Below are 13,791 nucleotides of genomic sequence, written 5' to 3'. Positions count from 1 at the left end.
GATGGCATTCTATTACAGTACCAGTCAAAAGTTTGGACACACCAACTCAATCAAGGGTTTATCTTTATTTTTACTATTTTCTACATTGTAGAATAACAGTAAAGACATCAACCTATGAAATAACACATACTGTATGGTAGTAACCAAAAAAAGTGTTAAACAAATCAAAATATATTTTATATTTGAGATTCTTCAAAGTAGCCACCCTTTTCCTTGATGACAGCTTTGCAAACTCTTGGCATTCTCTCAACCAGCTTCGTGAGGTAGTCACTTGGAATGCATGTCAATTAACAGGTGTGCCTTGTTAAAAGTTAATTTGTGGAATTTCTTTCCTTCTTAATGTGTTTGAGCCAATCAGTTGTGTTGTGACAAGGTAGGGGTGGTATACAGAAGACAGCCCTATTTGGTAAAATATCAGGTCCATAATATGGCAAGAACAGGTCAAATAAGCAAAGAGAAATGACAGTCCATCATTACTTTAAGACATGAAGGTCAGTCAATACAGAATATTTCAAGAACTTTGAAGCATGGAGGAGGATGTGGGATGGTGTGGGGGTGCTCTGCTGGTGACACTGTCAGTGATTTATTTAGAATTTGAGGCACACTTAACCAGCATGGTTACCATAGCATTCTGCAGTGATACGCCATCCCCTCTGGTTTGGGCTTAGTGGGACTATCATTGGTTTTTCAGCAGGACAATGACCCAAAACACACCTCCAGGCTGTGTAAGGTTGTTTTGACCAAGAAGGAGAGTGATGGAGTGCTGCATCAGATGACCTGGCCTCCACAATCACTCGACCTCAACCCAATTGAGGTGGTTTGGGATGAGTTGGACCGCAGAGTGACGGAAAGGCAGCCAACAAGTGCTCAGCATATGTGGGAACTCCTTCAAGACTGTTGGAAAAGCATTCCTCATGAAGCTTGTTGAGAGAATACCAAGAGTGTGCAAAGCTGTTATCAAGGCAAGAGTGGCTACTTTTCAGAATCTAAAATCTAAAATAGATGTTGATTTCTTTGACAAGGCATGCTCGCCACCACCACCCCGGCCCCGTGCTAGTTGTAGTTGTGTGATTTATGGCTGACGAAGGCGTCCAATTACAGAGCCATAATATCCACGTCATGCCTCATATCCTAACAGTGTCTCTACATCAGTTGAGCCATGTTAGCCCAAGCTTTCATTAATGACAATTACACTTTGTATAGTCCATTTAGTCCCACTTATTACCTGGGGTTTTTCAGGGAGGTAACCACCAGTAGCAGTCGGCAGACATTCCTAATTAGTCAATCGTTTGGATGCAGTGTTGGGTGGGGTTCTAGTCACATGGGCCGGGCGCTGCAGAGTTTAGCTCCTAGGCTGGGATCAGTGTGGGAGCCTATCTAGGGGTCCATCGGTGTGTAATAGATATCGCAGTGTGCTTTGGTGCATTAAATAAACCAAATGGTGCATGAGACATGTCTTCAGGGCTTGCTGTGCGGTCTTCTCTTAGACTTCTCATTCTATTATGTGATCAACCTTTGTGTGCTTTAAGTGCCGTTCTGGGAATTATAGAACTTCATGGGTTCATCATCTGAATGGACATTGTGTATACAGTAAATGTGTAATATGTGCCTGTGTGTGTTGGTGTGTAAAATGTGTCTATGTTAATTTGCCCATGAAAATAATCGGTGTGTAAAATGGACCCGTTGCAAGGGTGCATTGATTGCTTATCAGAGGGGAATGGGCAGTGTGTGTGTGTGTGCATTTGTGCGTGTGTGCGTTTGTGCGTGTGTGTGTGTGTGTGTCTGTGTATATATCTCAGTGTCCATCAACAGTGTGTGGAGAAGCCTATGCTAATTGTTGCCATGGAAACTGAGTGCTGCTAGAGAACTACAGATTCAAAGGGAGCATCTCCACCCTCTCTCTTTCTTCCCTTTCCTCCCCCTCTCTCTCCCACCCCTCTTTCTTTTCTCAGTCTATCTGCTGCCATTCCCCTCATTCATTCAGTCTCCTCTTCCCTCTCATTGCTTTTCATCAAGGCCCACTCCAGCTGCCTATCCTCCCTCTCTTACTCTTTCTCTCACCTCCTCCATTCTCTCTCCACAAATCTCTTTCTCTGTCTCTTGGTGTCCCTCCACCTCCTCATATGCCTTACTTTTAGCAGATTGTCTGTATTTCTATTCTCTATTTTCCTCTGTCGCTCTTCTCTGTCCCTCCCTCCCTCCCTCCCTCCCCTGCTCCCTCTCCCTCCCTCCCTCCCCTGCTCCCTCTCCCTCCCTCCCTCCCCTGCTCCCTCTCCCTCTCCCTCCCCTGCTCCCTCTCCCTCTCCCTCCCCTGCTCCCTCTCCCTCTCCCCCCCTCCCCTGCTCCCTCTCCCTCTCTCTTTAGAGGAGTGTACAATTGGCAATTAACACAGGGACCTGTAATTAGTGCTGACGAACCTCCAGCAATTAGTTATCCTAAAGAAGTATTTTTGTCATCTCTACACACCTCCCCCTTCCATCCCCCAGCCTCTCAATCTCTCCTCTCTCTCCTACCCTCTATCTTGTTCACTGTCTCGTTCCTATAGGGTTTGTTTGTACAGGATTTTCCTTTTTACTCCCTCTGCCTTTTAAACTTTTGCTTTTGTTCCACGGTGAGTGTACACACACACACACACACACACACACACCATGGTGCTTACACACACACACACACACACACACACACACACACACACACACACACACACACACACACACACACACACACACACACACACACACACACACACACACACACACACACACACACACACACACACCATGGTGCTTACACACACACACACACACACACACACACACACACACACACACACACACACACACACACACACACACACACACACACACACACACACACACACACACACACACACACACACACACACACACACACACACACACACACTATTACAACCATCCCCACAATATTTAGGAGCCGCTGATATGCACACTCACCTACCCACAAATATCACACCCCCCATAAATGTTAAACTCCCCTCTTATTGTAATGGTGAGAGGTTAGAATGTCTTGTGGGTATGATATTTGTGCGTCTAACTTTCTCACTCACCATTATTCACTCATCATTCAGGATTATCTGTAATCATGGTAGCATTCACATCAATGTAGAAGTGTTTAACAACATATTATATTCTTATTTTCAATTAAAGTGACTCCAAAATGACACAAACCAAAACAAACTTTGTAGAGTCATGTAATCATTGCGTGATATAAATATGGGACATAGTATTTAACTTTATAGTATTTTAATACATATGTAAGTGAATTTGTCCCAATAATTCTGCTCCCCTAAAATGGGGGGACTCTATACATAAAGTGCTGTAATTTCAAAATGAAATAAAGTGCTGTAACCCACAAATACCCTAAAATGAAGGCTGACGGTCTGCACTTTAACCCCATCACTATTGCATGTGCTGGACTACAGAGACAAAACAACATAACATGTCCCAATACTTTTGGAGCTCACTGTATAGTTGTTCAAATACAATATGTTTAACTACTTTTTCTTCTCACTTTGTGTCATTTTCTCTCATTTCTCAGTCCCCCCCTGCATCACTGTTAATGAAGGTCTATAAAAAAGAGAGATACAGTATGTGGTCATTCACGTAAAGCATTGGAGAGCGGTGGATGGAGGGATAGAGAGTACATGAGTGTTGGGATAAAATAGGACAGAAGAGAGGAGGAGGGGTGAAGATGTATTGAGACTTGTTATTCGCTCGGGGCATCCATCACTCCCTCCCTCAGCATCTGTCCATCTTTCTGTCTGTGTATCAGGGAGCCAGTGTTCACTCATCACATCAAGCCAGTTCCTCTGTCAATGTGCATCTCTCTCTCTCTCTCTCTCTCTCTGTCTGCTTCTTTCTCATCCTATCTCTCCCTCTCTCTTTCTGTCTCTCCCTCTCTCTCTCTGTCTACTTCTTTCTCATCCTATCTCTCCCTCTTTCCTTTGCGTTTCCCTCTTCCCTCCTCCTCTTGCCTTCTCTCTTTCCTCTCTTCCCTCCCTGTCAGGGATTCAGCCAGCCATCCAGTGCGAGAGTTTATTTCATCTATAATAAAGAAAGTTATTCTGCTTGAAAACACCCCTCATGAAATATTGATCAGTATGAGTGTATATACCTTGTATCCATGTGTGTGTGTGTTTATGCACTATTGATGTACTGTATGTCATATACAACCTGTCCTAGCTAGGTTTCCATCCAATAGGCCACAGATTGTCATTCAAATATAAAACAAATCAGCATAAAGAAACTAATGGTGTTTCCAGAGAAATGGACTTTTTGCTTAAGTTTTCATTTACCGAATAAAAACCTAAAGTCCAATGTGTTTCTATGGCATTTTCAACTCTACTGATATTTCTGTCACAAAAACTGTTGTATTAAATAGAAAACGTATCTACTCTTGTCTTGGCACATGTACTCTAGCCAACAGCTCACAGTTACAGTGAGGGTAGGGTAGGCTACATGATGAGTTTACTATGGATAAACACCACTCAAGCATCAATCATCATGTCACCAGAATAAGACCCTCGATATTTATTGGAAAGGAGCATCAAGATCACCATGCACTTTCACCACCCTGTGAAATTCATCATCATTTATTTAATCTGTAATCTAATAAACTGAATGGTTTCCCGAATCATAGTGGAAGAACTACACACCATATCATCGCGTGAAGTTTACTTCAATATGATGGTTATTATGTCAATATATGCACATAAAGGCGTTTCTACCACCATTTCTCGCATAATTCATTTTACCAATGAAAAAAAAAAAAAAAAAAGATCTGTCAGCATTTATAAAATTGTACCGAGACTTCCTGTTTCCATCACAGCTGTAGTGATTTTTTTTATACGGTATGACTTTACTCGCATAAAAACTGTAGATGGAAACATGGTTAGTGATACACTGATTCATGTTATAGGCTCTTGTCAATCGACTTAAGTCAATCAATGTGTATGAGCCACATTGACCTCTCTCTCTCTCTCTCTCTCTCTCTCTCTCTCTCTCTCTCTCTCTCTTTCTCATTCTCTCCTCCCACACCCCAGGTATTACATTCCCACTCCTCGATTATGCCTGTCTGTGGCTGCCACAGCCCCACCCACCCTCAGGAAAGGCGAGCGTCCCCCACACCCCTGCCCCCCCAGGAGGTGAGACGTCCTCCCCGGCGCCGTGCGGTCCTCTCCTCCCTCTCCCTGTCCCTCCTGGGCCTCCTGATGTGCCTGTTCCACCTGCCCCCCGCCTGTCACTCTCGCAGAGACAAGGGCGGGGGCGTGGCCCACTACATCCCCATGGCCCAGCCCCCCCACCACCAGGTGCTGCCCAAGCTGGTGCAGGGCCTCAGCATCGCCGTGGTGCTGGTGGGCAACTCTAGCGAGGTGGCGTTGGCGGGCGCCCGGGAGAAGGACGACTTCCTGCACATGCCACTGGCGCCCAACGTGGAAGTGCTCACCATGAACGAGACGGACCCAAAGAGCATCATCAAGAGCATCTGTGACCTGATGACAGAGCACTGGCTACAGGGTGTGGTGTTCGGGGACGACACGGATCAGGAGGCCATAGCCCAGATCCTGGACTTCATCTCTGCACAGACACACATCCCCATCCTGGGGGTCCGCGGTGGCTCCTCCATGATCATGGCTGCCAAGGTACAGTGTGTGTGTTTCTATGTGTACTGTGTGAGAGAGAGAGGGTGATCGAGAAAAGAAAAAAGTATGAGCAATGTTTTTATCTGTTAGTGTTGATCCTCTATATTTCATTGTTGTCTTAAACAAGGATCTGTTCACAAATGAAGCGGCGACGGCTTTCTGGTGCAACGTCGTTACCAGATCAGATCAATGCTGGTTCATTCATGGGAAAACAGATGCAGAGGTTTGACAGAGAGCAAGATGGGTTGTTTCCTTTGAAGAAAACTGGAAAGCGTGGGGAAGTTGGAGACAGGATCAGCGTGGTGCGATAGGAGGGAACAGGAAGACAGGGAGAGAAGACGTGCATAGAGAAAGAAAAGAATAACTCAGAGAGAGAGAGAGAGAGAGAGAGAGAGAGAGAGAGAGAGAGAGAGAGAGAGAGAGAGAGAGAGAGAGAGAGAGAGAGAGAGAGAGAGAGAGAGAGAGAGAGAGAGAGAGAGAGAGAGAGAGAGAGAGAGAGAGAGAGAGAGAGAGAGAGAGAGAGAGAGAGAGAGAGAGAGAGAGAGAGAGAGAGCTGTACTGTCACCAGACACACAGTGTTACCTCGGCATGACAGAGTTCCACTAGATCCCTCTATGGCTCATCCCTATGATATTTCTCCCCCACCCCTTTTTTTCGTTCTATTCACTTTAACCATGTCTAATGGGATGAAACAATCTGGTCCTGTTTTATCTTAGCCGGCTGTGATCCGCGTTTGGACCGTGCTGCTGGACTGGACAATTTTTTTCTGCAGAATAATCAACTTTTATTCAGCCTGAACAAATACTGTACAAAATGGGCTCCCAGAGACTCCTAGAATTTCAAACAGTCTCCAAAAAAAAGCTGCCCGGAATGAGGCCGTCCGCTGAGCATTCCAACTGACGCGCTTTCAGCACAACGGCTTCCATTGTGGATAACGTTTGACCCTGCGTCAACAGGGTCCACCAGTAAACATGGCCCACTATGACCCACTAGGGCCACCAGCCAGCCATTCATCCCCTATATCGCCATTACACCATGGAGGATAGCATTGGGCAGTCAAATGACATTTACCCCACACATCTCTATCGACAGGTACGACATCCACTGACCCTGCCCGTTGTGCCATGGCCATACATACGTGTCACTGACCCTGCCCGTTGTGCCATGGCCATACATACGTGTCACTGACCCTGCCCCTTGTGCCACGGCCATACATACGTGTCACTGACCCTGCCCCTTGTGCCACGGCCATACATACGTGTCACTGACCCTGCCCCTTGTGCCACGGCCATACATACGTGTCACTGACCCTGCCCCTTGTGCCACGGCCATACATACGTGTCACTGACCCTGCCCCTTGTGCCACGGCCATACATACGTGTCACTGACCCTGCCCCTTGTGCCACGGCCATACATACGTGTCACTGACCCTGCCCCTTGTGCCACGGCCATACATACGTGTCACTGACCCTGCCCTTGTGCCACGGCCATACATACGTGCCACGGCCATACATACGTGTCACTGACCCTGCCCCTTGTACCACGGCCATACATACGTGTCACTGACCCTGCCCCTTGTGCCACGGCCATACATACGTGTCACTGACCCTGCCCCTTGTACCACGGCCATACATACGTGTCACTGACCCTGCCCGTTGTGCCACGGCCATACATACGTGTCACTGACCCTGCCCCTTGTGCCAATGCCATACATACGTGTCACTGACCCTGCCCCTTGTGCCACGGCCATACATACGTGTCACTGCCCCTGCCCGTTGTGACACGGCCATACATACATGTCACTGACCCTGCCCCTTGTACCACGGCCATACATACTTGTCACTGACCCTGCCCGTTGTGCCACGGCCATACATACGTGTCACTGACCCTGCCCCTTGTGCCACGGCCATACATACATGTCACTAACCCTGCCCCTTGTGCCACGGCCATACATACGTGTCACTGACCCTGCCCCTTGTGCCACGGCCATACATACGTGTCACTAACCCTGCCCCTTGTGCCACGGCCATACATACGTGTCACTGACCCTGCTCCTTGTGCCACGGCCATACATACGTGTCACTGACCCTGCCCGTTGTGCCACGGCCATACATACGTGTCACTGACCCTGCCCCTTGTGCCACGGCCATACATACGTGTCACTGACCCTGCCCGTTGTGCCACGGCCATACATACGTGTCACTGACCCTGCCCCTTGTGCCACGGCCATACATACATGTCACTGACCCTGCCCCTTGTGCCACGGCCATACATACGTGTCACTGACCCTGCCCGTTGTGCCACGGCCATACATACGTGTCACTGACCCTGCCCGTTGTGACACGGCCATACATACATGTCACTGACCCTGCCCCTTGTGCCACGGCCATACATACGTGTCACTAACCCTGCCCCTTGTGCCACGGCCATACATACGTGTCACTGACCCTGCCCCTTGTGACACGGCCATACATACATGTCACTGACCCTGCCCCTTGTGCCATGGCCATACCAACGTGTCACTGACCCTACCCGTTGTACCACGGCCATACATACATGTCACTGACCCTGCCACTTGTGCCACGGCCATACATCACTGACCCCATAGTATATCCTACACACCTAGAAATATTTATGATACACCACCCGCCCTTGTTAAACGTGTAAACATGATGTATTTTATTGTTCATAAAGAGGTGTACAGGGTATGCAGGCAGACTGAAGGTGTAATTCATTAAGTGCACGTGCCATCCATGCGCCAGGAGCCCAGGCTTGTTCTGCTGCGGCTAAATGGATTTCCCAGGCCGGAAGCCAACACAGGGCCCAGGAGAGAGAAATGGAGCCACATCCAAGGCCATGCTAGTCTCCGTCTCCAAACGGATTTGTGTCTGTTGTTTAATGGGCTGAAACAATATTGTTTGAGAATATGGTAGAATAAGAGCGGGAGAAAGAGAGGGATGGTGAAAGAACAGCCTCTCCTCCTGAAAGAGAATCTGGGGGAAGATGGACAGCAGGTGTGTGGAGAGGACGGCGCTGCAGAAGCTAGCTGCTGGAAACGTGGTAGACAGAGTGAGACAGCAGCACAGACTGGAGGCGTGAAGGAGCAAGGAGAGGCCCCATAGCTGGGAAGAGAAAAGAGAGAGAGACAGAGTGAGACAGCAGCACAGACTGGAGGCGTGAAGGAGCAAGGAGAGGCCCCGTAGCTGGGAAGAGAAAAGAGAGAGAGACAGAGTGAGACAGCAGCACAGACTGGAGGCGTGAAGGAGCAAGGAGAGGCCCCGTAGCTGGGAAGAGAAAAGAGAGAGAGAAAGAGTGAGACAGCAGCACAGACTGGAGGCGTGAAGGAGCAAGGAGAGGCCCCGTACCTGGGAAGAGAAAAGAGAGAGAGACAGAGTGAAGAAGGTCAAATCAAAGGTCAAAGCAGAGAGCTTGAGAAAATGTGGTGTAAAAGGATTTGGGAACTAGACTGAAAAAAAATATTAACGCAACATTCAACAAGTTCAAGGATTTTACTGAGTTACAGTTCATATAAGGAAATCGGTCAATTTAAATAAATTCATTAGGCTCTAATCTATGGATTTCACATGACTGGGCAGGGGCGCAGACATCGGTGGGCCTGGGAGGGCATAGGCACACCCACTTGGGAGACTTGCACACACACTGGGGAGCCAGGCCCAGCCAGTCAGAATTCGTTTTTCCCCACAAAAGGGCTTTATAGACAGAAATACTGTCTCAGATGGCTGGTCTCAGATGATCCTGCAAGTGAAGAAACCGGATGTGGAGGTTCTGGGCTGACGTGGTTCCATGTGGTCTGCGGTTGTGAGGCTGGTGGGACGTACTACCAAATTCTCTAAGACGACGTTGGAGTTCGGCTTATGGTAGGGAAATTAGCATTCAATTCTCTAGCAACAGCTTGAGTCATCTCTGGCATTGTGTTGTGTGACAAAACTGCACATTTTTTCTTGATATGCTACACTTGTCAGATGGATGGATTATCGTGGCAAAGGAGAAATGTTCACTAACATGGATGTAAACGAATTTGTCCACATAATTTGAGATAAATACGATTTTATTGCGTATGGAATTTTTTTAATTTTAAATTTTAATTTCAGCTCATGAAACATGGGACCAACACTTTACATGTTGTGTTTATATTTTTGTTCAGTATAATAAGCTTTGGAGAATGGACAGATCGAGATGGGGGAAAGGGAAATGTAAAAGAAGGTCTTCATCTCTCTCTTTCTCTCCCTCTATCTCTCTCACTGTCGCTCCCTCTTTCTCCCTCTTTCTCTCATGCAAGGCCAAATGCCGCTGATGCAGTTGGCAAGGCAACCCTTTGCTTACCTATACAGCAGGATCGTAAGTGAGACAGAGAGCCGAGGGGAAATAAGATATTTTTTAAAGCTGATGTCTGGAATAGAAAACAGGAATGGTGCTGAAATAGTGCACAGAGTAGTATCTACAGTGGGTTTTGGTGTGGTGTTGTGAAATATACAGTATCTATATATTTTTTATTGTGAAATTGAAACCAAGGGATAGGTGACGGATAGACGGATGGCCCAAGGATGGTGTTATAGAGGAACAGAGGGAAGGTGCGACAGCTGGTGGGTCTCCGACAGTGTCACCCAGGAATGAGGGAAAAGATGGTTGAGGTGGAGAGAAGAGAAAGATGGATAGAGGGAAGCTGTACTCACATCTGTATCAATGAATAAGATGGAAGAGAAAGAAGGGTGAGAGAGGAGCAAGTGCATTACTGCATGACGGAAGGAGAGAGAGATAGAAGGAGAGAGAGAGATAGAAGGAGAGAAAGAAAGAAAGATGGAAGGAAAGAGAGATAGAAGGAGAGAAAAATGGACAGAGAAAAGGAAAGAGAGATAGGAAAGAGAGATAGGAGAGAGAGATGAAAGAGAGATAGAGAGAGATGGAAAGAGAGAAGGAAGGAGAGAAGGAAGGAGAGATGGAAAGAAAGATAGAAGGAAGGAGAGATGGAAAGAAAGAGAGATGGAAGGAGAGACTTAAGGAGAGATGGAAGGAGAGAAGGAAAGAAAGATGGAAGGCGGGAAGGAAAGAGAGATGGAAAGAAAGAGAGATGGAAATAGAGATAGAAGGAGAGAGAGATGGAAAGAGAGATGGAAGGAGAGACCTAAGGAGAGATGGAAGGAGAGAAGGAAGGAGAGAAAGGAGAGATGGAAAGAAAGAGAGATGGAAATAGAGATAGAAGGAGAGAGAGATGGAAAGAGAGATGGAAGGAGAGACCTAAGGAGAGATGGAAGGAGAGATGGAAGGAAAGAGAGATGGAAATAGAGATAGAAGGAGAGAGAGATGGAAAGAGAGATGGAAGGAGAGACCTAAGGAGAGATGGAAGGAGAGAAGGAAAGAAAGATGGAAGGCGGGAAGGAAAGAGAGATAGAAGGAAAGAGAGATGGAAGGAAAGAGAGAGATATGAAAGAGAGATAGAAGGAGAGAGAGAGATGGAAAGAGTGAAGGAAAGATAGATGGAAAGAGAGAAGGAAGGAGAGAAGGAAGGAGAGATGGAAGGAGAGAAGAAAAGAGTGATGGAAGGAGAGAAGGAAGGAGAGATGGAAAGTGAGAAGGAAAGAGAGATGGAAGTATGCAGATTGAAGCAGTTTGGGATAGATCATTCTTCCATGGATTAGAGTTGCTGGTACTGTATAATGCTACAGCATCTAGTTTACATACCAAACACTCTATTTAGTGATCATCATTTGCCTCTTAATCTAGCACAATTGGTAACATATTGTTTAGCTACGAAAAATGATGTCAATTCTTGTGAAGATATTGACTAGTAGGGTTCAATTCCACAGGGTTCAATTCTCGGGCCGACTCTTTTCTCTGTATATATCAATGATGTCGCTCTTGCTGCGGGCGATTCCCTGATCCACCTCTACGCAGACGACACTAATCTGTATACTTCTGGCCCTTCCTTGGACACTGTGCTAACTAACCTCCAAACGAGCTTCAATGCCATACAACACTCCTTCCGTGGCCTCCAACTGCTCTTGTAAAACCAAATGCATGCTTTTCAATCGTACACTGCCCGCACCCACCCGCCCGACTTGCATCACCACCCTGGACGGTTCCGACCTAGAATATGTGGACAACTATAAATACCTAGGTGTCTGGCGAGACTGTAAACTCTCCTTCCAGACTCAAATTAAACATCTCCAATCCAAAATCAAAACTATAATCGGCTTTCTATTTCGCAACAAAGCCTCCTTCACTCACGCTGCCAAACTTACCCGAGTAAAACTGACTATCCTACCGATCCTCGACTTTGGCGATGTCATCTACAAAATAGCTTCCAACACTCTACTCAGCAAACTGGATGCAGTCTATCACAGTGCCCTCCGTTTTGTTACCAAATCACCTTATACAGGACACCACTGCGACCTGTCACCACTGCGACCTTGCTGAAGTTTTATTAAAAAAAACTTTTATTATCATCACCAACTTTAAACATCAACTATCTGAGCAGCTAACTGATCGCTGCAGCTGTACATAGTCCATCTGTGAATAGCCCACCCAATCTACCTACCTCATCCCCATACTGTTTTTATTTTATTTACTTTTCTGCTCTTTTGCACACCAGTATCTCTACTTGCACATCATCATCTGCTCATTTATCACTCCAGTGTTAATCTGCTAAATTGTAATTATTCGCTCCTATGGCCTATTTATTGCCTTACCTCCTCGTGCCTTTTGCACACAATGTATATAGCCTTTCTTTTTTCTACTGTGTCATTGACTTGTTTATTGTGTTATTGGCTTGTTTATTGTTTATTCCATGTGTAACTCTGTGTTGTTGTCTGTGTCACACTGCTTTGCTTTATCTTGGCCAGGTCGCAGTTGTAAATGAGAACTTGTTCTCAACTAGCCTACCTGGTTAAATAAAGGTGTTCTCAACTCGCCTACCTGGTTAAATAAAGGTTAAATAAAAAAATAGAAAAATAAACAAGTCTTCAAGGTTAACTTGATAGCCTGACAATTAGCCGGTGATGTAAGTTATCACCTCAGGGCATCCTATTGGATAAACAGCAGTTCATCTAGACTACACCAGCCAGCCAGCCAGCCAGCCAGCCAGCCCAGTCTTCAATATGGAAGAGATTGCATCCTCACATACAGTGGTGATGGGATTTAAATATCACAACGTCAGAAATAAATGCAAACAGGAAAGTAACCAAATGACCCCCGAGGAATCTAATCCAATATGAATCACGGTCTCTACACGTTTTTTTATCAGCACAATCAAACAACAGAAGATGTGCGTGACACCATAAATATTTGATTGCACTGCATTGTTTTATATATTATTATAAATTTTTATTTATTTTACTAGGCAAGTCAGTTAAGATCAAATTACTTATTTACAAAGACGGCCTACTCTGGCCAAACCCTAACCAGGAAGATGCTGGGTCAATTGAGCGCCACCCTATGGGACTCCCGATCACGGCCAATTGTGATACAGCCTGGGATGGAACCAGGGTTTGTAGTGACACATCTAGCGCTGCACCACTCAGGATCCCATGTATAGACAATGGGAAATAAGAATATTAATGAACCGCTGTTGCGATGCACATTTTCCCTGAGGATTCCAAATGCACTTTAGCTTCTCACCGTTGAGACAGCTTCTACCACCAGGCCATTGAGCAGCTAAACCCTAGCTGTCTACCCGCATGCACCTTAAAACCTCTAAAGGATCGGTGGGTCCCCCAGGGGACGGTTGAGCTAATGTAGGCTAATGTGATTAGTATGAGGTTGTAAGTAACAAGAATATTTCCCAGGACATAGACATATCTGATATTGACAGAAGGCTTACATTCCTGTTAATCTAACTGCACTGTCCAATTTGCAGAAGCTTTTACAGTGAAAAAATACCATGCTATTGTTTGAGGAAAGTGCACAGTTATGAACTTGAAAATGTATTAATAAACCAGTCAGGCACATTTGGGTAGTCTTGATACAACATTTTGAACAGAAATACAATGGTTGTTTGGATCAGTCTAAAATGTTCAACATACACTGCTGCCATCTAGTGGCCAAAATCAAAATTGTCCTGGGCTGGCATAATACATTATGGCCTTTCTCTT

At 46.0% G+C, this 13,791-nt stretch overlaps 1 protein-coding gene across 1 annotated transcript in view; it reads left to right on the top strand.

The window, feature by feature from the left end:
• The first annotated feature begins 5,107 nt into the window (after positions 1–5,107).
• The window catches only part of LOC135555522 (glutamate receptor ionotropic, NMDA 2B-like), a 60,294-nt gene continuing 51,610 nt past the window's right edge, over positions 5,108–13,791 (top strand). The window contains exon 1 of the mRNA XM_064988032.1: positions 5,108–5,683. Within this exon, the coding sequence (XP_064844104.1) occupies positions 5,108–5,683 (576 nt within the window). The remainder of the gene's footprint in view (positions 5,684–13,791) is intronic.

This window comes from Oncorhynchus masou, chromosome 15, assembly GCF_036934945.1.
Source record: "Oncorhynchus masou masou isolate Uvic2021 chromosome 15, UVic_Omas_1.1, whole genome shotgun sequence".
NCBI classification, from domain to species: Eukaryota; Metazoa; Chordata; class Actinopteri; order Salmoniformes; family Salmonidae; genus Oncorhynchus; species Oncorhynchus masou.
This window is presented reverse-complemented; position numbering and strand designations above follow the sequence as displayed.